Source organism: Diorhabda sublineata, chromosome 2 (assembly GCF_026230105.1).
Source record: "Diorhabda sublineata isolate icDioSubl1.1 chromosome 2, icDioSubl1.1, whole genome shotgun sequence".
Taxonomy (NCBI): domain Eukaryota; kingdom Metazoa; phylum Arthropoda; class Insecta; order Coleoptera; family Chrysomelidae; genus Diorhabda; species Diorhabda sublineata.
The window spans coordinates 15,385,494-15,412,282 of NC_079475.1; the positions used below are offsets into that span (position 1 = coordinate 15,385,494).

Below are 26,789 nucleotides of genomic sequence, written 5' to 3' on the forward strand. Positions count from 1 at the left end.
ATCAGTGTTGCCATATCTCAAACCATAAGTAGCAACTTTGTAGAAAAAGTTGTAGGTACTAAAAACACCTACCAAACAAGAGGTTATTCAATAAGTTTCGTCAAATATTCACGTGGCAAATAGAAAGAGTATTTTGATTTTTTCAACTATCAATTGTTTTTATTACGGTTATTGATAAAAAATATTTAGCTTTTCTCAGCAACTAATTCATGGATTTAAGTGATATGGTGAAGCTATAAAAATAATAACAATCGATCATAACAATTTTAAATAATAGTAAAATAATTTATTTATATATTGTTTACTTAATTATTCATTAACTGATCTTTGTATTCCATAGTTTAAAACTAATAAAACCGATATACGAATCAATTGAAGGACAACTGTAAAAAGAAAATAACCTTCACCCATAAATTAAGACCTCCTATTCGTGTGATAAATAATTTCAAAGAAAACGTTTTTTAAGTTGTTGAATTTTAAGTTATCGAACATGTGAAATACATCATACAGAAACATAAACATTTTTTGTATTGCAAAAAATTGAGCAACAAATTCGACAATATTATTTTTTCAATTCGCGATATAAATAATTGGTGAAATTTAATGAACAATCTCTCGTTTCGTAGGTTTTTTAATACCCGCAACTTTTTATATACGAATACTATTATATATTAATTATTTACATATATTTGAAACATTCATCTTGGTAAAACTTAAGTAACAACCCTCGTAAAACATAATCGTGAATTTCTTGAGTAATATTCGTTTAGTTCGGCTTCAGAATTTGTTTATTGTATAATCATAGTTATTTATAAATAAAGAAATATGGGAAAAATAGTATGCCGAGTGTATATTTGAAAATATGTACAAAACGTGTAATGTTTTTTTCATTATTTATAATATATATTTATTCTATATTTTCAAATCGATTCCATTCGTTCTATTCAGTTCTTAACCAAGTTTTTCCTTGGAACGTTAATCTATGTCTGGATAAATCTTGAATATCTCATCCAAACATAAAACATGAAGTATTACTTCTCCTTTTGGAGAAAAACGTTGCCATTAGAATACTGTAAATATTTATGAAGTTTTTTCGAGAAAACCTTCCAATTACTCAACTCTTACCACGATACATTAATCCAAATCCCGTTTTTCACTCTTTAGGAATAAAGAATACATTAAGGTAGAAATATTCAAAAATATTAAGCGTTTACTACAGCGGCGTTACTTTTCAATGTGAAAAAGAATTACCAAGATATAGAAATTCTTCATTTCTTGAAAAGGATCTTTTGATGGACTTTCTTATTATGTAAAAAATATATGAAATTGCTCTGAAATATCCACTGAGCAATAAGAAACTTTTCTAATTGTGCAAATACAATGTAAATAATAAAAATTGTGTTGAATTTTTTGCTTTTGATTACGAATTTCAAGAAAAAAGAAGTTATACTCAATATTTTAATTACTTCATATTGTTTTCTCATTTTATTACTGTGATATAACATTTAGTTTGCAGAAATACACAGTCCCTGGCCAAATTATTAGATGCACTGTATTCTTTTAATAATTTTATGTTTCGTAAGAGTTTTTATGCCAGAATTGTATATTTAAACTATCTATTTCTATTTATTTTTAACATATGAGAACACTGTATTAAGAAAGTGATATAACGTAAACAAGTATCGGAATCGCCTAAGTACAGACGTTTCTGCAGATTTATGGATTGTGATTGTATATTTGACAGTTCTACTACTTAAGTTTTGAGATATGGCAACACTGATATGAATATGCCAAATCTGACATTTGAAATATTTGAAACTTTCATCTTGGTTAAAAAAATTGAAATGAATCGCTAACATTTTCGTGGAATAAATCATCAGTAGTGTATCGATAAAGCGCTTCGACTTTTTGTGATGGAGTACCATTTCGAGTCCGTGTTTCGCTGATTTTTCGAATGCAAGCGTGGTGGCACTGCTCTACAGAATGAATTTCGGGAAGGTCATCAAAAATACGGTGTTGTTCCTGAAAACATCAATGCAAGATCGTCATGTGACATACCGTGAGATTGAGGCATACTTGGACAATCGCTCGAAGAAAAGCTCTTATCGATCTTATCGATTTGTACAAAAAAATGCCGAAAAAATTCAATCACGGTGCTTCAACAGACGATTATAAGTATAAGATCGTAATAATTATACTTATTTCATGTTGTTGTCGATTCACTTGTAGAATTATAAACAGAAACCGTTTCAGTGTAGATGGAAATATTTATATACGATACCCCTTATTTTTGTGTTATTTATTTTAGCACATGTTAGTTCCATTCATTATAAATGTCATTTTGATTCCAATGTGACGTCATATTGTGCGAGAGAGATCGCGCATACGCATACCGTGTATGTGTATCATGTTAATAGCAACACCTAGTAGTAGTTTTCCTATAGCTATTTGGATACAACCAAAACTTCTTGGATCAACTGCTAGCAGCGATTCTACATCTGTCATATAGATATAATAACTGTATTAACTTTGGTACCCAAATTATTAGATTCAAAGTAGTAATCATTATTAATGACACCCAAATACTAGATACTTGAAAAGGTTAGATAGTGTATAGACTTGAAAGGAGACTATATTGGAAATATAAATTTTAGATTATATGCAACAAGTGGAAAAAGTTCAACTTTTCTCACGAGTGTGGAAGTTTGTGCAAACACACGAGTGAGAAAAGTACTTTTTTCACATGTTGCACACTATACTTTTTCTACAGTTGCACAAATCGAAAGAATAAAAGTAATGGAACTTAATGTTTATTTTTATAATTAGTAAAACCAAAATAATACTAAAGTATCATCTTAACTGTTATATAATGTTATTTAAAATTGTATTTTATTGTGAAATTTTTACAATTTTGTACAGTTAAACCCGGAACGTCGTTTCTTTTTATTAAATTTTCTGTTATGTTAATTTTAGATGTTGAGGGTTGATCGTTCATATACGGTGTATTTTCTGTTTCTATTTCTGTAAAGGGTTCGAGTGGTTTTTCAATGGAGGTGACGATTTTATTAGCAACATTAATTTTATTTTCAATAGATTCTTCGACGTATCCTCTACGTATCCTCCTGCAATTACTAAAATTGTAGCTGAAAAATGTCTGAAGCAGTGACCTGTGTATAGATGGGGTTTTTTAATTTAAAAAAAAATTGCAATTGTCTTAGCCACATTACCGAATTCGTTAATGCATACATTTTACGTGTTGGTAATTTAAAAAGAAACGTTGTCTGCCAAATAAATCGGTCGAAGATCAGCATATCTTTCATATATCTCGTTCCTTGCTTTTTTGGTTCCGTGTTATCTAATTTCACAAATAAAGCTAAATTTAAATCATCTAAATTATCGATTCTTAACTTCCACAATTCGTCTCTACGACACGCCCCTGCTACGCCTATAGCTACTACTGTCTGCAAATAAAAAACCAGAATGAATATTTTACAAAAAAATTCTTGCCACCCAAGAGTTTAGAGCTAGAGACTACTGAGTTCCAATCGGGCTATCCTCTGCACCATTGTCCATTGATTTAAATGTATCTACCATAATTAGAAATGGAATTTTTAATGATTATTTAATTCTTTTTATACTGAAAAACCCACTAATTAGTAAAATTTATGTTAATTCAAGTAAAAAATAGAATTAAATTCTAAAAATAGATCCTTCTAAATAAATTTAGATTTTATTAATAGATATTCCTTGTCTGGAGCTTCGTTTAAACATCTCTGTAATTAGTCTGCTGTTAATATGTTTGATTTTTGAGGGACGTAATTGTCGGACTTTCTTTTAAAAAAATTAACGCGATTTCTGATACGTGGATATGTCAATGTTATTTTTATACTGAACATTGAATATTGTGATCAAAGTGTAGACGCCTTTAAACTTTTCGACAACTCTTCAAAGTATAAAATTACAGTTTCTGAAAAAGATTTTATTTTTGAATTTCTTCTCCATTCCATAAATTTCTCGTATGCTAATTCATATTTTTTTCTTGAAATTTCCGGCAATAAATCTAAAGTTACTTTTGCTGCTTTTTTCGATATCTCTGGCGGAGTATTATCAAATTCGTCACCACTGTCAGTATCCATATTATTTATTATAAATTGATATGATTATTTTCTCCTAAAATAATATTTGATGGAAATTACGATTTTTATCAAACCCCGAATGAAAACTACCTTAAGAATTTGAAAAACTTCTACAATCTGAAATAATATTTCTCACAGTGTGAGAAATATGTGGTTTTGAAATTAAGTTAGCTATGAAAAATACGTTACTTTTCACAGCAGTAGTAGAGAAAAACATTTCTTTCTAAATTACCAACACATAAAATGTACTAGACAGGTAGTTAGCATTAACAAATTAATGGTATGGCTAAGATAATTGCATTTTTTCTTAAACTCCCATCTATATACAGGTCACTACTTCAGACTTCAACAAATTTAGTAAATGCAGAAGGGGACATATTAAACTTAAAGCGCCATGGAGGATTGCAATCCAGTACCGTGGTAGTAAGATAAGTCGAAGAGTCTATTGAAAATAAAATTAACGCTTCTAATAAAATCGTTAACTCCATTGAAAAACCACCCGAACCCTTTACAGAAATAGAAACAGAAAATACACCGTGTATGAACGATCAACCGTCAACATCTAAAATTAACATAACATAAAAAATTCAATAAAAAGAAATGACGTTCCGGGTTTAACTATAACAAAATTGTAAAAATTTCACAATCAACTACAATTTTAAATAATATTATGTAATAGTTAAGATGATACTTTAGTATTATTTTGGTTTTTCCAATCATAAAAATAAACGTTAAGTTAATTCTTTCAATTTGTGCAGTTGTAGAAAAAGTATAGTGTGCAACATGTGGGAAAAGTATTTTTTGCACAATATACTATTGTTTTATTAATGGATCTGAGAATGAAGAATGAAGAGTTTGTTTAGAAATTACACTATATACAATATTGAATTTAAATATTAAAGGAATAATTCTTAGTTTACGAGAATATCAAAAAACATCCTCTAGTACCTAAAACGTTGCAAATGTTGAAAAATATTGTATTGTACTATTCTTGGATAAAACTCTGTGTTTCCGATCTTCTATAAGAATTTGAATTATCGATTACTTGGAAGTATCGTGACTTTTATATAATTTGCCTGATCTTTATTCTCTGTCGACTGCATAATATCATGTCCGGCTGCTCAACCCACTTCGACAAAATCGATACTGACTGTATCATTTATATGGTGAAGAAATGAAACTATACTTACTTAAAATAAGTAAAAAAGTCTCGTTATAGCGCAGTCTTTACCGTTAGCAATCAGTAAATATTAACAAAATTTCAATTTATAAAACAAAATACAACAGGAAAAATATCAATAATTTCATTTATTTAATAATTTTGTCCTCATTATTTCTTGCCATTTCTCATAATAATTGGTTTATAAAATGACAAATGACATGAATTGACTTCTATTGAAGGCAATTGACGTCTATTGTCATTTGATGTTCATCGATGTCTTATGTCTATAGACGTCGATTCACGTCAATTCATATCATTCGAGGTAAGTTGACCAATGGGATCACATTTTGGTTCTAACAATGCCCAATAATGCATTTCGTTTCGACACATGTGTAAGGCTATTGCAAAATGATATTAAAATTAATTAAAAATTTATCCCTTGTCAACTATTTTCATTCATACATCTCGGTACACGTAAAATTATATTGAAAACTAGCTTACCCTGCAAACTTCGTACTGCTTCAATCGATAAATAAAATACCTGATTTCTGTATAATAAAAACTCAAAACAAACAAACAAAAGGAATCCTTCTCTTACTAAAACAAATAAAAAAATGCTCAGTGTGAATGAAGTTTTATTAATATTTTCGATTAATTACACTTGACGTTGCTTACTTACAAAACAGAGTTTTCCTAAAATACTGGTTATTTATAAGGTTTTAATTTGTTATTGACACATACAGTTATTATACAGTGTGTTAATCAATTAAAAGTTTTATGAAAAATTATATTTTTTGTTTTGTTTTGTAGTGCGCAATTAAACAAAGATGACAGTTGTCCGACGCGACGTATAATTGTCCATGCGCGAAACAGAACTCTAAGTTGATTCTGCAAACTTCCATCGACTGGCTTTGCCATTTGGAATGATCATTTTTCATTTTTATAATTGAGAATAAACCTTAGTTGAGTGGTTGCTGGCCTAAGATTGGTTTTGTTATTTTGTATTACATGTGTGAAATAAGATACTTTATTAGGTAATCCATCATTTTCATAAGTGGTCGAAGGAAAACATACTTTTTTCCAATATCACATTTTGATTTGTTCTGTAGTATCAAGCATAGCTTCCTGAAATATTGTCTTAAAATTAATATTAAAAACAAGAGGAAACAATACGAAAGCATTTTGACGAAAAAGTTATTCTTCAGAAGTTAACAATAATTTCACATAAATCTGACAAACTTGTTCCAATACACATACCAGAAAAACTCTTCTCAAGTCAATCATACATTATTTTCTACGAGGGAAAAAATTAGGTAAACCTAAGAAAAGTTACGTAAATATTATCGTAAGAGTGACCCGTATGATTTATAAGTTATATTCTGTTTGGGAAAATAGGGTTGATATTGAACATCAAGAAAAAAGGAAAACAATATCTGACCAATATTATGCGCCTCTCAATTCGTCCGTTCTTGCATCAAAATTTGCCAAACTGCTACACAATTTATTGCCTCTTTCGTTGTATTCACCTGATTTGACTTCCTCTGAACATATTTCTAAACTTAAAAACATGGCTTGATGGAAAATGATTTCAAAGAGCTCTTAACAAAGTCTAACTGGAAAAAATATTTATTGTAAGGTTTGGAAAAATTGTACTAACACTATTCATTAACACTTATTACTAAACTGAAATAAACTAACACTAATTTATTCAAATACGTAGTTTTTTTACTTTTCATTATCACTTTGACATCAAATTGTTTACTAACTCTTACGGCTGCTAAAGCCTCAATTGAATAGTATCATCAAATTCCAGAATTTTTGATTACTCGAAATTTATAGTTTGCCGCCAACAAACAAAAACTTTTTTAGAAATTGTCGCTATAAAAACAGTTACAACATAACGTGAAGAGGTTATAAAAACAATACATACACCAAACTCTAGCATCAATTAACTAAATGGGACAGGATCAACTTCACGGTGAATATCAGTGGACGAATTCATAACAATATTAAACAAATCATTCATGTCCTTTTTCCCAATTCATATCTTTTTATAGCTAAAGTTTTCAATGTTAGCGCTGGCTCATTGGTCCCAGTATAACTACCCAATTTTAGTTGGGATTTCAATTAGTTTCTCCTGTAGCGTCGAACGCTTTGATGTAGTCTTGAAGCAAGTTCATACGTTTATTAAATTCATATCTCTGAGTTTACACAAAAAGATAATTGAAATTGCTTCACGGACATCTAGTCAATCACAGTATCCAAACTATGTCTCGTTCATTCGAATGTTACTAATTTTTTATATTCTGGTATCTATTAAAGTACGTAATCATTATTCGTAACGTTAACTGGTAACATCAAGTCAAAACTGTCATTATATGGTTTTATACGAACACTCAATTAGTTTCTCTTTGTCGACATTAATTTCAATAAATAATTTCAAACGGAAATACGAAGTTTTAATAAGAAATTGAGTTGGCATTGTGGTATGTCACATTAAAATTACCGGAATACACCGGAACGATACATCGGTCACTATTCTACCAAATAAATCTAGACGGTCCAGAACGGTAACCTTCCATGACGGCGCCTGCATATGAGAATATCACAATTCAAAATACATTATAGAATATTTGAACGTGACGTTGCAAGTCCGTGATTTTTAATCCAGTCAAAATAGACAAAAATAAGTCATAACTTAGCCAAAATTCGCATAGAGCTGAAAATTGACAGAGACATTAAATACATCATTATAAATGAAATGTCAAAAGTCCCCTTCGATCCTACTTCTGCAAAAAATTTTATTCAAGGTCAAAAGTACAAAATTAAGGTTTTTCCCATTTTTCTCGAAAACAGTGAGTATTATCGTGAAAGTAGATCAGACAAAAGTTGTAGATCATACAAGTTTCTACAAAAATGGTCCAGTTACTTTTTCTCTTACCACTCACCATTCGTGAGATATCGCGGTTTTAATAATTACAAAATTCATATTTTACATAATACTTACTTATATACATTAAATGAAGATTTTAAAATATACGGCTATACTGTTAGTCCCTAACTCCCTTCGTTGGTAACCGTTGGTAACCTTGAGTAACATCTGCTAGCTACGTCATTATTCGACTGTGAAGGGTCGCATACATGCCTATTTTTGAAGGAAGTAAATGAAATGACTTAATTTGTGCTGTTAAATAATTGAAACAAAATGTCAGAAGTTTGTTTCATTTGTGATAAACATTTGAAAGAAAATGAAGTTGTTGTTTATCGTGGAATGAAAACTTTGATTGATGCAGGTGTTGAAAGGAATGATGATTTTTTTGAAAGACAAGCAATCTGTGACAGTCCACGTGTAGTGTAATAAAATGTATACTCGAAAGAGTAGTATTTTTGCAGCTAAAAGACAGCGTGAGACAGAACAAGGTAGTACATCTACGATAAGTCCACCTCATACTAGACCACGAGTAAGTGAGCCAGATTTCGACTTTAAAAGATATTGTTCATTTTGCGGCGATGAGGCAAATGAAGAAGCTGTAAAGAAGAAAGCGCAGAATGTTTGTCGTAAAATTTATAATGTACATCTACACTTGAATTTAAAGATTCTATTTTAAAGGTAGCTCGGACGGAAAATATTAAAGCTGTTCAACAACGTCGTCGGACTACAAAAACATCTTCATCTGTTGATATCGTTTTTGATCGATCTATGAATGTTCCAACAAACCAACAACAATTTCTTGAAAATACTCACAATAAGTCTCGCTTCATTTTAATGCTATGTGAAGAATTTACAGCTGCTGGTATTTCAATAAAACAAGCAGACAAAGATGCTGATGCTGGAAATTGACAAATAATTATTTGGAGCCAATTCAAACTTTACTCGCGTCTGCTCTAGAAAAACTACTTTGTAAATGCAAAACGGATTGTAGTAAGAATTGTGGCTGTCAAAAAGTGGGTTTATTTTGTTCGCCCGTATGCATCAATTGTCAGGGTCAGACTTGCTGCAATATTGGAACAAATACAACAGATGAAGATATTTATGATATTAATGAAGAGACTATTGATACATCCCTTTTCTTAGAACAGCGAACAGAAATTCTGCAAGAAAAAGAGAATGAAGACGAAGAAATAATTGTCGAAGTAGAATTAGACAATTATAGAAAAAAAAAACAACCTATTCCACTTTAATCATTAGCAATATTATTATTCTTTCAATTAATAGGATACGATCTGATCAAACTTTCTTTATTACGATAGATCATGGAGTATACCTACTAGGGAAACCACATTAAAAAAATGCGCCAAGTACATTACTTCATAGGTGGTGCGGAAATGTGTGCATATTATATAAAATATGAATTTTCTAATGATTAAAACCGCGATATCTCACGAATGGTGAGTCGTAAGAGGAAAAGTGACTAAACCATTTTTGTAGAAAATTGTATGATCTACAACTTTTGTCTGACCTACTTTCACGATAATACTTACTGTTTTCGAGAAAAATAGAAAAAACCTTAATTTTGTACTTTTGACCTTGAATAAAATTTTGACTTTTGACATTTCATTTATAATGATGTATTTGATGTCTCTGTCAATTTTAAGCTCTATTCGAATTTTGTCTATCTAGTCAAATGTCTATTTTAACTGGACTAGTTAACGTTCCGTAAAATGCGAATCGACATTTACCCTTATAATGGATTTGAGCGCAAGGGATAAATCGTGCGATAAACCTTAACCAGTGGAAATAATGAGTATATAGGATTCATGAACTATGAAATAAAGAGTATATTAGAAAATGAGGATATAGTAAATACAATTACGGCAAACCGAATACAATGGTACGGACAGATAACAGCAGGGTACAAGGAAAATTACAGAATGGAGACCGAAGGAGAAAAGATTGTCTGGTAGACCAAAAAATAAATGGGAAGATCAGATTGTGCAAGATATGGAAAATGTGGGAGTATGTGACTTGAACAGATGCAGGACAGAGAGAAATGGTGACTTCAAAAATATGTGATAAGCCGTAATTAGATATGGATATAATGGCCACCCACCAAAATACAAGGTCAAAAGAGCTCAATTTAAGCGGTTACAAATCTCAATACAATGTATAACCTTGTATATATAAATTTCTATATCTTGATGTGTCTTCTGTTTCAAAATTAGTTTTTTTAATAATTTTTTTAAAGACATATAAAGAAAAATATTGATAAAAAATTGATGTTTTGACTTAATTTCAGTTTTTATCAAAATATGATATTGACACTGACAATTTGCGTATTTATATTATTGATAATAATTAACCGGAAAAAATGATAAACAACATATTCAAGAAAAGGATAAACAGATACTACAATCAATAAAAAAACAAAACAGAAACCATCAAAATATAAAACATTGATATGATATGATGAGACATAATACGTTATCCAAATATTTTACTAGATTGAAATTTAAAACACCAAAAAACAAAAGAAGTTATATTATGTATCAAGTGCCTTGTACTAATTGTGACGCTCTCTACATAGGGCAGACATCTCAATATTTAGAAAATAGACTAAACGGTCATAAAAACGATAAAAAAATGAAACTGCTTTAACGAACTGTGAAATATCAAAAAAACATAAATTCAATTATAAAGATTCAAAAATTTTTGGAACGGAATCTAATACACGAAAAAGAGAATTTTTAGAAATGGTTCATATTCATAAGAACGAAAAAGCTATAAATGATTAAAAAGACCTAAATAATTTAAGTGAAATTTATAGCTCTATTTTGTAAATTCTAATAAAACTAGAAATATCCTAATTGATTAAGGGCCGGTTTCTGAACGTTCTAATAAAGTGTCAAATCATTATTAGCCACATAACTTTAGTAGCAACTTTGAATTGTCGAATAAATAATAAATGTTTACCGTTTCTTCACCCTAGTTGGTTTAAATCCAAACTAACTAATAAGTATTTACCACTTCATTATATATTCAACAAATAGTCTACTGTTGGTAACACTATGAAAGATGCCTATATAGCAATCGTCCATGTATTGAATAAGGAAAGAAATTAGCGAAAAAACGTTCTATTGATAGTTTCCTATTATTTGTGCTTGAGACAACGATCTGTGCTTAAAATTATATTTGCACGTGTTTTGTTAAGGTTAATGTTAAAGTAGTCGCTGGTTGGGGAAAGATGTATTGGTCTGATAATTATGGTTTATATTGAAAATAATTGATAGGGAAAACGGTCAAAAAATTTTAACATCGGACAAAAAATTGTAATGATCAATTTTATGACGAACGGAATAAGCTCGTTTTTTCTGGAATTTGCTCCTCAATCAATTCCTCATCAAACAAATCTTTTAAATCTTGAAAAGCATCCATATTAAATAATTAATTATTGGTGTGACGAATATTTCCAAAAACTAACTAATCAAATATAGGTATAATGAACAGACAAACAATTTTTGGTGTATATTAAAGGTTAAGTTTCTACTAAACTCTTTAATTGACACTTGGGCTGCTTAATAATCTATTCGGCAAATAACTTGATTTACTCGAAGGTTTAGTTTATTAGAGGGTAAAGACACCGAATTTTTGGTAATTTGATAAATAATAGTTATTAGGAAGTGAAGAAACTCGGCCTAAGTACTGCTACATATTTGAGATGTGGGGACAGAGGAAAAATCAATTTTTCATATTAGAACAAATTTCTATTTTGATTTTATTCTTAGTTTGATGTTCATGATGTAGGTGATCTAATAATATAAACACGCAAATTGTCAGTTAAGTCGAAACTCGAAACGAAAAATTATTAAAAAAACTAATTTTAAAACAGAAGAAGCCTAAAATCAAGAACATTTATTTATAATATAATATTTATAAAGTTAAACTTTGAACACTTTTTATACACACTCTGTATAAAATGAAAAATTTTTCAAAATAGATTCAAATATGTCTGACTTTGCTCAAAGTAACCGAACAGAAACCATTTTCATATCTTTAAGGGTATCCTCATGAAAACATAATTTATAAGAGACTGCAACGTTCAAATTTTTTAAAAAAAAATTAATAATTCAAAAAGTGTGCATTTTTCGAAATAAGTTTATAGACAAAAGTATACTAGTCAAAAGTAGATTGTCGCCATCTATTTATGTATTTTTTTATTTATTTATTAAAAGATTTCAATTATGTAAAGGCAATAAACAAGTCAACTTTTTCTATCAATCCTATGTGATATTTAAATAGAAATTTTTTAATTAAAACTATTCCATTACTATAATTAAAATATGCAAGTGAATTAATTCATTAAAAATATTTGATTACACTTTTCATTTATTAAAGTTATTATTTTAAACAGTAGAATATCACATAAAACTTATGGTATCTTTAGGAAATTTTGAAATTTGCTTGGGGGAAAAATTTTCAACGGGTTGAAACTGTCTAGATGTATTAACGAAGATTAGGAATCGTTTTTATATCCTAGCGATATTTTTTCCGCGACACACGTCAAGGATTGCTGCATTCGAGCATCTGAAGAACTGCCATAATTATGAGATAGGATTGCCAAAATGTAGCATATTTGTTGGTGGAAAATATTCAGTTTTCTTATCACTTGCTAACAAAGAGTCATGCGACATAAAAAAGTGTCTTTCCAAAGTCCAAAAGAAGAATCTAACTCATGGAGCCAGGATAGGAAAAATAAATGGGCAACAATGATTCTCAAAGCAAAAGAAAACCACGTAATGCTGAAGTTTCGCTGCATAATACATCAAGGTTAATTTTATAGTCAAAATTGTTAATAGCATCTTGTCAAAAGCACTCTACCATCGCCAGTTCAAAGAATTGTTAAACGAGACTCAGAATTCCGACCTCTTTCCTCACAATAAAGGTTGTTTAGAAACGTTTTGTTTCGTGCTTGAATTAAATTAATACATTCCTAAATAAAAAAGGTATTAATTTAAGAGCGACAAATGGTTGGAGAAATTTTACTTTATGGTGGATATCACAGCGAAATTGAATGAACTAAATCTGAAATTGCAAGAAAAAGGACCCAACAAAACCCAACCTGTGTTTTAGTAGAAGATATGGGAAAATATTTAGAGCGGTAATCTTCATATTCAATTTTTGAAGCAATATCGCGATAAATCCAATGCAAATGTTGACACGATTTACTTCAGTAAATTATACAGGTCAATTATAAAAAAATTAAGATGAATTTGCATTGAGCCATCTAGAATTAAAACTGGATCTCTAGAAAAGCAATGCTCGATTTGAAAAGTGAAGCTTTATGAAGTGGAAAATTTACAGAGCTGAAAAGCATGTTAGAAGAGTTGGTAGTCCAGAAATATATGTACGTAACGCAACAAAAAGTTAGTCTTCCAGATTGCTACGGCAAGTCGAAGAAGTTGACATTTGGAGTGTTGACTATCTTCGGATCGAGCAAGCTTTTTAAAACCATGCAAATCCAACGCTCCCATTGAATTTGTATGCTCAAATTTATGTTGAATGAGTTGAATATTATTTTTTCCTAAAAAACTTTATTTATGCAAGTACTATTGATAACAAAAAATTTGTGGCTCTTTAAAAACTGTTAAATTTTGTAAATTTCAATTTTTGGCCCTCGTGCATCAAATGGTTGCCGACTCCCGTGTCAAACATTGCACAATGATTAAATATATAAATTAATTTCCACAACCTCTATTACCATTGGTTTAAAGGTGATATTTCTTCTCTATTTGGTTCTCTATTGCTTCTTGTTCTTTTGTTCAAGATCCTCTTTTTTGGTTGTTTATTTCCGTTTTCCATTCTCTTTTGCTTGCCTCTAGTTATTTTTTATATGCTTCAATATATCATCTTCAATGCTCTGCTTTTCTTCAACCTTACTATGTTTTATAATATGAACTGTTGCTATTCAATTTTTTGCACCAAATTTTTAATTTTTTCTCCAGTTTCTGTATCCTCATTATACTTGATTATTTCGTTTAACAAAGAACTTGAATTCGAAAAAATCCAAATTAACACATCTCCAGAATTTTCTAATTTTTATAGATGGTGTAAATCACAAACCATTTATTAATTTCAAATTGTTCGGGACAATAAGTATTGAAAAAATTTTCCCAATAATTAAGTACATATAAAGTAGAAAGCATCGTTTGCTATTAATTATCACAAAGCTAAATTAGTTGCCTTGTTGAGTTTCCTTTCTCAGTGGCTCATTAACTTTGCAAGTTTTAGTATATTTACCGACATTATAGTATAAGTATCCCTCTTTTCAAAGTTTTCTATTATTCACTATAATCAATTTATAAACTTTTGTACTATAAAAGGTTCATCGAACAGAAAATAATTGCTTCATTATGATGAGAAATTAAGATAGTAGAGAAGGTAGTGGCTCATTTATATAACAATTCTCCCAATTACATAAACTACAGTTTGAAGATTTGTAAATTGCTTTCAAGAAATAAGAATCGCAGCGAATGAGATCCGCCAAAGATGACAACCAATTATAAAGATTCCGTAAAAGTTATTCGAACTTTTATGTGATATTAAGAAATATAACTCCACTAAAGTATAATGTAATTTAATGATTTTTCAAAATCGCCAGTGAAGTGAAACATTAATGTCGATTGGTCGCTAGAAATCTGCAGTGGAATCGTTTTTTAGTGCGTAGGCAAGTAACTGATCTGTCGTCCTCAGAGTTGCCACCTCCGGAAGACAGAAATCCGGGATACCAAATCAATCAATAAAATATATGTATAGATAAATTTATTCAATTTCTTATTTCTTTGACCTTTTGACATGTTAATGTTTCTAAATCCTCTGTATTTTAGGTATCTTCTGATTATAATAGTTTTTTTTTTAAATTTTTTCAAGACAGATAAAAACTTGACGTTTCGACGTGATGCGGTCTTTATAAAAATATGACTATTCCTTAGCTTTTTATCTCAAAAATATGTAGTACCCATCAGTCAAATTATTCGTAGCTGGATAAAAATTTACAAAATAGAGCTATAAATTTTGCTCAAATTACTTATCGTTGATAGCTTTCTCGGATTTATGAATATGAACTATTTCTAAAAATTCTCTTTATAATTGAATATATGTTTTCTTGATTTTTCATGGATCGTTGATGCAGTTTTATCTTTTTTATCGTATTGATGACCTTTTAGACTATTTTCTAAATACCGAGATGTCTGTCCTATGTAAACAGCGTCACAATCTTACAAGGTACTTGATATATAATATCACTTCTTTTGTTCCTGAATGTTCTAGATTTTAGTTTAGTGAAATATTTGGATAATGTATTATTTTCTTTATTACTAATACGAATATATTTATTGAAACATATAGTTGTTAGTCTTTGTACATACGTGAGAAAGTATATTTTATGCTTAGTTTATTTTCTTTAAAGGATTATCGTCACTGGAATCAAAATGCTTATCTAAAATAGTAAATGTTGTCATAAAAAATTTGGAAATCTAAAACTGCACTTTGAATAACGTCTACATCTGCTCAATTCTTAGCCATCCTTAGATGGGAACCAAAAAATTGTTCTACTTTTCTAGCAATCATTCGTTCTTTTGAACGTTTCATAGTAGCACCGAATTCAGTACGCGGGTTCCAGTCTATTTGGTTTTTCCAGGGTGTCGCATATATTAGCAAGAAAATGAAAATATCCAACATCTGGCTATTTAATAACGAGACTGTTTTCGAAAAAAGGTTTCATTAAGAAATTAATCTACATTCGAATCCTCCCCTTCAGTATACTCCCCTCGCCACACACCTTTCCACGTTTTTTCCATTGATCGAAGAAGTGCTAGAAGTCTTCTTTGGTGAGTGCTTTTAGGAACTCTGCCGTTTTTTGCTTCACCGCTTCCATCGACTCAAATCGGGTCCCTTTCAAAGCAGATCTTTTTCTAAGCTTTTAAGGAAATCTGAGCAGACCCGTTGACGCAAGAATTTTTGGTCAGGAGTCAGATTTTTTGGTAACAACTTCGCACAGATTTTTGTCATGTGTGATTCCTCGTGTAAAATTTTTCTAACCGTTTCTTTATCGGCGTTTACAGCCACGGCAATTATCCGGATGCCCGTTTGAAGATCTGCACGCACAATTTGGTTGATTTTGGTCACTGTTTCCGGAGTTGAAATGGTCACTGGACGACCTGGGCGCTGGGTCTTCTTCAGTGCTCTCTCGGCCCTCACTAAAGCGTCTCCATTGTCTCCAACAATTTATAGCACTCAGTCAGAGTTTTTCTCAATTTAACGAGAAATTTGAGATTGACACGTTGCTCCTGTTTTTCTTCACGCGTGGTATTTGGTACGAGAAACAAACACTTTCGTTTCAAACCGCTACTGCACAAATACTATAATAGTGACGGAAACGTGTTTTGACAAGATAAGATATCTAGATATCCAACACACGAATCCTTTTTTACCCCACCTGTCTAGTGCGCCTTCTACCCGCGCAGTTTCGTTATTTAATAGCCAGACCTCTAACTCCCAAATCTAGGACAATCCGGATCCCGTGGACAAACAAGGCGGAACACGGGACAAGAACATTTTCATACTCGATGGAAGAAAATTTTTCTATCTTTAAAAAAAAATTGTCACAGAAGAATTTATATAACAAATGATTTTAACTACATCGGTGACAGTATTTCTAGCAGTTACTGTATCAACGGTATTAACACATTGATGGACTTTTAAAAAAATAAAATTATATTCCATATATATTATTTTGTAAAATTCTATTATGCTTAAAAGCGAACAAATTTCTGTATATAAATGTAACCCAATGCAATAGAAAGACAACTTAGATGACATAAACGCAGCTTCAACTACAATATATAATAACTCACCTTTTTCTTATCTTTTGAAATTTTATTTATTATCCTTTTATCCCAAAACTTGATTATCAAACCACCAACATAATTTAATAATTTACCCTAGACCTATGTTTCTCTTACCATGAATAATGACTAAAGTAACTCATATATACTAGTAGAAAGTCACATTAATTTTTATTTCTGTTACAGCGACTCTCTGGTAAAACTTTGCGAGCTTCGAAACATCGATTTATCAGCTTGCGATGCTCGTTTACAAGATAAAGAAAACAATTGTGAGAATTTCATATTGTTTTCTCAAGATACTGCCGGTCTTGTTGGAAGACACGTTAGAATCACAGGTAGGTATATTTGTTTTTAAATAGTTTTCCAAAGAACAAATTTTTAGAAAAGTCTCACAACTCTCTCAACTATACGAAATTTTTATATCTCGACCAAACATACCATATGAAAGGTCAGAAATTTGTCATGAAAGGTCAGTTGGACTTATTAATTGGTGGGCGTTTCAAGGTCATTTGCACCTCGTTCACAGTCAGTTCAGTCAGTTCAATGATTATTAATATTAAAAGAAAAATTAAATAAGTGTTCATTGTCATGTCATGCTTTGGGCCTGTTAGTTATATCATCAGAGAGCACTTGCACACAGCTCTTTACTATGAACCAGACTGAGTGGGGAAATAGTACGAAAACGTACTTCATGCTCGAGTATCATACAATATTTCATTTACGACCAAATGCTTATTTGAAAACAGAAATATAATTTAAATTTATGGTTGTTGTCAACATTAAATATGGGACCATAAGTTGATGATTTCCATTGATATTTGCTTGACTTTTCCGAAAAATATGCATCAATTACACCAATCCAAAAAACGCAAACCACGTAAAGGTCAAAGTGCTTGCATGGGATTTGGAGGATTGGGGGATGATACTTACCTAATTTATTTCATAATAATTTGATATAATAATGATTTTTTTAAATCAGAAATATATTATTTATATTAGAAATTACCATAAAAATCAATTTCTAAAATACATTTATTATAATTTAAGTTTTTTAATATACTACTTAATCATGTATAATAAACATAACTTGCTTTGTTCTTCTTTTCCACTTTCCAATGAAGATGCCCATTCATTTGACAATTGGCGAAATAAAGAGAAGAGAAGAAGAAAACTAGGTTTCCATTTCCCTAGTATTTATGAATCATAAATCAAACTGTAGAATAACTCTGATGAAAATGAATTTTTCAGATACCTGTCCATTTGACTCAATCGCTCAATCTTATTGTAATGTTTTTCCAATTTATCTATACGATTTCTATACGTGGGGTAAATTGATAAACATTTTTCCTTACGCTGCTAATTTATTTTAACACTTTACACACACTTAACTAACTTATAATAATTCACTTATCACTATCAATTAACTAACTCAAATAAATTATTTAAATTCTTCGATTATTTTGCTACTTCTGTCTGTTCACTACAACTATTTATTATAAACTAAACTAAATTGCGCTACAGAAACGTAGGTCTTGAGAATTCTAGAAAAATCAAAAGACAAAACAAATAAATAAATAGACCTTCATAGGAATTATCCCAAATAAACAAAAAAATATCAAACGGACTGGCTCTAGGGCGATCGTAACATTACTGTGCTTTTGCAGAGCTCAGTCGAGCAAATTTCGCTAAATTTATTCGTTAATTTTATTATTATACAGGGTGATTGATTATTGTGAAAAAATTCAGTGCATCCTTTGTCCTTTGAGATAACAATTTGAAGATGTGAGGTCATCATCATCATTACAGGGTGTTTCAGAATGCTGTCCCATATTAAAGTCACATTTTTTCAAATAAAACAGGTTATTTCATTTAACAAAAATTTACTTTGATATGGGAGTATTGTAGAAAACCCTGTAAGATTGTAATTGATATTAAAATGTGAAAACTAATTATGGCTGTATCCTTTGAATTTTCATATTTATATCTCGAACGACTTTTTTTTTAAATCACGTCCATACGCTTCATACGTGCATAATTGAAATCGAACTGGTCCAATATTTAGCGATGCTCTGTTTGATATAATTGAGTTTTTTCATCTGACTATATTGCAATGTATGGATTTTTTGTGAACTAATATTCCTTTTGTAAACTTGATATAACAATACTGTGATATCTGTATCGTAAAATGAAAATAGCTTCAGGCTAATCCTTCTATATAAATCATTACGCATGAAATCAATTGCCATTTTTATGATGGTCGTTCAATCTACTACACGTATTGATTTTTTTTGTGTAGGTGGGTACATTCTTTATTATACAGACGCGTTTCTAAACATTCGTTGCATTTAAATATTGAGTGATGTTGTTAAGCATCTGAACATCGTCAGTAATTTCCAAAAGCGCTCAAACTTATGTGTGTCTCAGGGAAAAAATTACGTTTACTTCAGCTTGAAATTCAATTTCGTCGGGTTATTTTCACTGGTCCGTCATTTCTTTGTAGCTAACGTGAAAGATGCTACTAAACTCGAAATTAGGTGTTCTAATATTCCTCTGTATATCAAATTCCGTTTGAAACGGGTAGGATACTACGGCATGCACATTTTATAATGTTGGAACTTTCAGTTTAATACACGAAAATTTTGTTTCAAATAAGTTGAGCAATAAAATTTCAAAATATTTATTATATTACGTATCCATAAGTATTATTCGACTTTTTCAACTAATATTATATTGAATTTAAGGGTGTTTTTCTACAATATCACACAAAATGTTTCGCTTGAGCAGAAAGACGGAGCATTTAATTTTTCTACATTCTATATCTACCTTTCTATTATTTTTTTTTCGTGTCGTCTCATTGCATATTATGTGAGATATTCCACTCTCTATTAATAAAAATAGAGAGTATTCTAAGTAGACAGTAGTAATTGGGTATTATAATTTTTAGTAAAATATTTTGACATTAATATTATGCAATGTACAAGGTGTTTAAAAAAAGGTGATCCCGTCTATAGGATAGATAGAAAACTGAAAAATATTACAATTAATTACAACTAATAAACATTGTATTCAAATTTCATAAGAATATTTTTTGGAAGCTGATACATCCAATGAGTTTGTTTTTATGTTTGACTCTCATAAAGGGCGCTAGTAACACGGTTCGTCTTCATCTTCAGGTGCCATTTCCATTTAATGAAGGTTAGCGACTATTTCGGCATACTTATTTCGGTCCTGAGTGGTACGAATTGAAGATGATGTGTTTATACCAGTCCAATCGCGTATGTTTTCTAACCATGAATATTGTCTGCGACCAGGTCCACGTTTTCCTTCGATTTTTCCTTCTATTATCAATTTCAGTATATCATACTTATTATCACGGTATATGTGGTCTTTCTTCTATTTATTGTTATAAGTAATTCTTTCCTTTGCCATAGTCCAAGCACTTCATCGTTAGGTATATGTTGAGTCTACGGAAGATCCACATTTCAAAAGCCTCGAGTCTGTTCATCGTATCCACTTTTAATGTCCATGTTTCTGTTACATACAAGAAAACTTAGTGCACGTACGTCTTTACAATACGGTATCTCAAGTTTAAGTTCAAGGTTGCGTTACATATTAGGTTTTTCACCTTTAGAAATATAGCTTCTATGCGTGATTTTACTTCAACGTCAGGGTTTACTTTGTCTTTATGTAGCTGCCAAGATATTCAAATTTCTCAACTGCCTCTATTGCGGTGTCATATACACACTTCTACAACTTTGTTGATTAGGCGTTGAATGGCTTCTAGATTGTTTGCAAAGATACCCGTGTCGTTTATATGTTGTTTAATGTTTTGCCGTTAATTTTTATTCCATCGTCGTCATCGCCTATTGCTTGGTTGATTATGTGCCCAGAGTCCAGTATTGGTGACAAAACACAACCTTTTCTTATACCCTTTTCTATGTCGGTTGTTCATATCTAACCGTTGCTTCTTGGTTCTCAGTTCGTACCAAGTAGTATTGGACATAACTTTTTCAAAATTATATTCATGGATCAAAATTTCAAGTAAACCTAAACATCATTTTATTTTACACCAAAAATGTACCCTTTATGAAACTTGATACTGTGTACAGTTTTCGAAATATTTTGATTTGAAAATTATGAAGTAATAACCGATAGTGTTATAAAGTATTGATGAAGTTATTAATTATTATTACCCCATCTATAGAACGAATACATTTAAAAAAATTTGGGCTAAGGGCTTTCGTTTCTCGTAACGTTTCACAAAAATCCAGTCTAATCAGTATAGGATCTTGTTTTTCAAAGTTAAATAAGTATTGGCACTGAGCTATTGGAGGCTTTAGTATGAAACAAACAACAATTTTATTATCTATCTATCCTAGAGACGAGAAACACTCTTGTATGAAAAATGGAATGTAAAGTGATAATCCCATACTAACTACTCAGTTTCCTCTTCGCAACCTCTTCTACTATAGGTGTAGAGGTGTTATTTCTTCTCCATTTGATTCTATCTATTACTTATTGTTCACCCCGTCTTCAGTTCAGACCTATTTTGTCCAGGTTTTTTGTTATTTTTCCATTTCATTTCCATCTGGGTCTGCCCCTTCTCTTCTTTTTGTTTGTTTCGGTTTTACATATCACCTCTACTGTTCTGTCCTCCTTCATTCTCATTATGTTTCCAAACAATCTCAACTATTATTGTTGAATTGAATTTACCCTTCGTTAAGACCTTATGTAGCCTTTCCTTCTGTTGATATAACGCATTCATTTATTTCTGATATATTACTCGAATTTAGCGATTTTGGATATCTTCTAGCCTAGCGGTAGCCAATGGCGAGCGAGTATCTTTAAAATAAGATACACAGCAAATTCAATAATTGCAATAGACACCACGATATTCATCAAATATATTCCATCAGATTTTCCACCCTGGAGGATGGTTGAAAAGAAAAAGTGTGAAAAAAAAATGTGAAAATGTCGACGATTTTCATCACATCATTTTTTGTTTCAGCAAAAGATACAAGCAATAAAAAATTATCCGGGTCTATACACAGCAATCATTCAAAAAAGCAATCAGGGGTAAGTTCTCATTATTCTAAATAAGTTTATGACATAAGTTTTTTCCAATAAACTTGATTGATAGGTCAAATTCCTTTTTTTATATCACAGAGAACTCGTGATTGATTTTTTTTGTCCGATATAAGTTTGTAGTCTTATATGTTTTTTATAGTTCTCATTCTTCATTTCTACAAGCGTCGAAATGATATCAAAGGTTGCCAGTTCTCTAAGACAAGGTTTGAGAAAGACACCTTTATTTGCCATGGAAAATTTCACAATTTTTAAAACTTAAAAGTGATGTGAAATTCTTCTACTTTATTAGATCTATGTAATATAATGTCGCTCAAAGGGAGAAACAGGAACGGAAAATACTGTTGGGATTTTAGTAATAATAAGGGATAGGGCTGGCATCGTAGGAAACAATGTAAAGAACCGAAAGGAAGTAACGGAAGTGGGAACAAATAGAAATTATCAAATAATGATGGACTTCTGCGACTTGAATAACACGGTAGAGGGAACAACTCATATCAATAGAACGATCTTTATAGATACATATGCGTAGGAACCAGTGGAACGGAAGAAGCATTCTAAAGAGCACAAACAAAGCACTTGGTGGAAGCAGAAGAATGTTGAAGGATAGAGATGTGAAAATTGATTCCGAAATAATGCTAATAATTGAAAAAAATTATGCTTACCATGATGGTACCAAAAAAATGATAATATACAGACAAACAATGAAAAAATAGATACGAGTAGTGGTAGAGAATGTAGTAAAATTAATAACAAAAAGCAAAACATCTATGGAAAGCTGGACCGGAAGCTAGATGAGCATATGGTGATAGAAAAAGATGTTGTAAAAGTTGAAAATGGATTTTGGGAGAATGGGGGTGACAAACTGGAAACAAATGGCTATATGGAGGCAGTAATTGAATAGGCTAAGTTAGTTAAACAAGTTGTAAGTGTGAGAAGAAGGAGTCTGAGCCTGCTCTCAAAAGAGCCTCACAAATCTCCCACAATAAACATACCAAAAAGATCAAGACAATATATAAATTTATTTCTTTCAAACCCTTTTTTATTTTCACTTAAAAAAATCGTTCAATTTCGAGGGATAACCACTATGACACTGAAATCTGCCGGGCAGATCATACAGAAGATGTCTTCAAACCCTCCGTGGCTGGGAGGTCCCATTAGAGGTTGAGCGAATGTGTTGGGATGAGTTTCCATGCGGTGAGAATATTTTTGGGAGAAGCGAGATATTTCGTCTTTAATTGACTTAATTTGGAGGTGATAATGCTGTTGGGTACATACCAAGCATTTTCGATAATTCTGAGTACTTTCTATTGAAATTTAAAATTGCTATACTTGAGTTGGATAAAGTGCTCCATAGTTGAATACCATAACTCCAGATCGGGTTTAGTGTGACTTTGTATATTAGCAGCTTGCTGACGATTGTTAGTTGATATTTTCGACCTATTAACCAATACAGCTTGTTCAGTTTTAGATCCAATTGCTTTCTCTTGATTAGTATGTGTATGCTCCATATTAGTCGTCGGTTCAGATGAATTCCAAGGTATTTTGCACTCTCTTTTTGTTGCAGAAGATGCCCGTTCAATATAACAGTTTGACAGATTCCTCTTCGTTGGGTGTAGGTAACATGCACAGATTTATTTTCATTTACTTTTATTCTCCAAGTTTTTAACCACAACGAAATATATGAGAGGCCATAGCTGGGTCCTGGTGATATGCTAGCGTGGCAGTGTCATCTGCATAAATATGTTGCGATACTAACATTGTTGTGTGTCTGGGAATATCAGCTGTGTACATGAGATAGAGGATCGGGCCAAGTGCACTTACCTGTGAAACTACTCACATAATTGGATGTACAGTGGTGATTTAAGCTTGGATTTTGACTTAAATGTGCCTATCTAGCAGCTAGGATTTGGAAAATTTTGTGCGAGAGGCTTATCCTGGTTTTGTATAGTAATCCATCGTGCCCGACCTTGTCGAATGCCCGAGCGATATCTAAAAAGGTCGCCGAACAGTATTCTTTGCACCCATAGAACATGGGTGCATGTTTCTCTCTAAATCCAAATTGGTGGTTAGGTATTATTTTACTGGCGTTTAGGATCGGTTCTATTTTCTTAATTAGTAGTTTTTCAAGAAGTTTGAACATAAATGGTAAAAGGCTATTGTTCTGTAGGGTGTAGTGTCTTCAAGAGGTTTACTTGGCTTAGGGATTAGTATAAATTGGACTACCTTCCACAAAATTGAAAAATAGTCCGTCTTAATAATGAATTTATGAATAAAATATACAAAAGCCTACTGCATAAATCAACCTATGAACTCAATAAAATTAACACGATTCACCTGCAAATGTAACTCACAAAACTAACTGAAAATTATTTTTCAATCATTTTATTCTCATTGCCAAGTTACAATACGTATGATTTCAAAAAAAATCTGATTCAAATAAAAACTGAATGTATAAAATATACTACTTCTGTTATTAACGCTCTGAGATGGTGTCACCCAAACTTCTTACCATATATTAATTCTGTAGGTTGAGTACAATAATTTTCAAAAACAACTCATGAAAAAAAAATTCTAAATACCTTTGGGAATTAAATAAACATCGAATTTATCCTCCCTTTACATATGAAATTCTAAAAGTAAGATGTATCCCTTCTATTGGAATGAATCACAAATCACAATTATTCAATCCTGTATCCTTCGGGAAAAAAATTGACGTGTTTTTCAAAATTTTTCAACTATTTACTGCAAAAACGATACCAAGGGTGAGATATTTTCAAATTAACAACCCGTATATTAATATTTCAAAAAGTAAAATTTGTTACCATGTACTCCATATTTCACATCAGTAATAATCACATCTAACACCTGAATAAACTTAATTGGATTTCTGGCACACTCAAACACCCGTTCGTGTCCCGGGATTGCTATCCATGAAGGGATCCAGATAAATATTATTTGTTTTCCGGTTCTGGAGTTTATGTAACTAGTGTTGAGTGTTCAGTGGATTCGATAAGATTTTTTTTGTTATAACTGCAAAGTGGAAGTGTAAATTTTCTATCGAATAATATAATTGGCTGTCTTAAATGTATCTAAGCATATTGATAACAGTATTGGATCCACTCCAATTCTGATCATTTTTCCCCGCCTTTGATACAAGTCCAAGTCCAAAAAATTGGCAAAATATCGTTTCAACTTTTTATTACGGTTTTTTAACTCAATTGAGTTTCCCATCGATTGTCTAGCATATCTTATGAATCACAAAAAAAATATTGTCGACCTCTGCAAACTACCGATTTATCGTACTGACTTCATTATCAAAAAAAAAGCGTTTATAGACGCCCATATAGGATTTTGCACCAAGCTTGTACCACTCTGGCCCTGGCTTGGAAGCCGTTAGTGGCTCAAACTTGGTGGGACCCTGGGATGATAACAATGTCCGTGGACCAGGCCTGGTTGCCTTAATAAACACAAAACTGATCTGCATACTTGGGTCAGGCTGGTTGATTTTAAAAATATATTTTTAATATATTGTTGATAGTTTTATGAAATGTGTTCTACTAATTAATGTACCTAAAAATATTAGTTAAATAATTAAACATATAAAGAAGTGATACTATTTTTTATTATTCTATTATTATTGTCTTTTAGCTAAGAATTTTATTCATAAAAAAATTACTCTCAATGTTAAAATATCCATTATGGATAAGATATTATTAACAAAACTTTATATAGTTATTCAGAGCTCTGCCAAGCCTTGCTGACTATAGGATGGCCGAGGTCGGGTTACCCAGAGTTCAGCCCGGGTTGGGTGACTATAAGATTGTCCGAGGTCGGGTTACTCAGAATGCTGGCAGGCCTGGCTGACTATAGGATGGCGGAGGTCGGGTTTTCAAGCGTTGGTCTAAGCTAAGCCCCGTCGTCTGAGGGCTCCTACATGAGCGGTAATCTTTAGGAGGCAACTCTCGATAATATGAATGTTTCGCTAGTTTCATGCTTGTTAAGCTATTATGGCTGTTGTTATGGCGGACCCTTGTTTAAGTGTGTTATCCTGATACAGGAAAATACATTTGCGCAACGTCTACTTACATTTTTCTTCCATTACCTTATTATGGAAATAAGCTAACAATAATTACCATTGGTTATGTTACATTTGTACGGGTTCACTCCGAAGCCTGAAGCCGATTTAGTTACTCTCTATTCTCCACAAATTGAATACTAAGATTTTCACTTTTTCCTTATATATTATCCGGCAAAATATATTTTCATCCCTTCTTTCTTCTTCTTCTTCTTCGTCTTCTGAATCAAAAGTTTTGTAAATATTTTATTCTTTCTATTGATCCCTGGCCAAATCCCTCTGTATATAGTACAATTACTTTTGTTTGGCCATATATCCTTTGACCAGCTGTGTCAATAGCATATTTTAACAACTTTATCGATAGTAGCATTATAACTGTCCCTTCGAAATCCTCTTCTCTAGTCTCACTCTTCGCACTCTTCATCATTTTCTTCCACTTTAAAGTGTCCAGTTTTAAGGCTGCCTGGTTATATGTGTGAATTGTTTT

General features: G+C 31.3%; 1 protein-coding gene across 4 annotated transcripts in view; it reads left to right on the forward strand.

The window, feature by feature from the left end:
* Window positions 1-26,789, forward strand: part of LOC130452813 (pleckstrin homology domain-containing family G member 5) — a 363,306-nt gene that overhangs the window by 211,304 nt on the left and 125,213 nt on the right. For all 4 annotated transcript variants that reach the window (XM_056792270.1, XM_056792271.1, XM_056792272.1 and 1 more), the window contains 2 exons: window positions 17,326-17,474; window positions 22,148-22,215. In XM_056792270.1, the coding sequence (XP_056648248.1) occupies window positions 17,326-17,474; window positions 22,148-22,215 (217 nt within the window). The remainder of the gene's footprint in view (window positions 1-17,325; window positions 17,475-22,147; window positions 22,216-26,789) is intronic.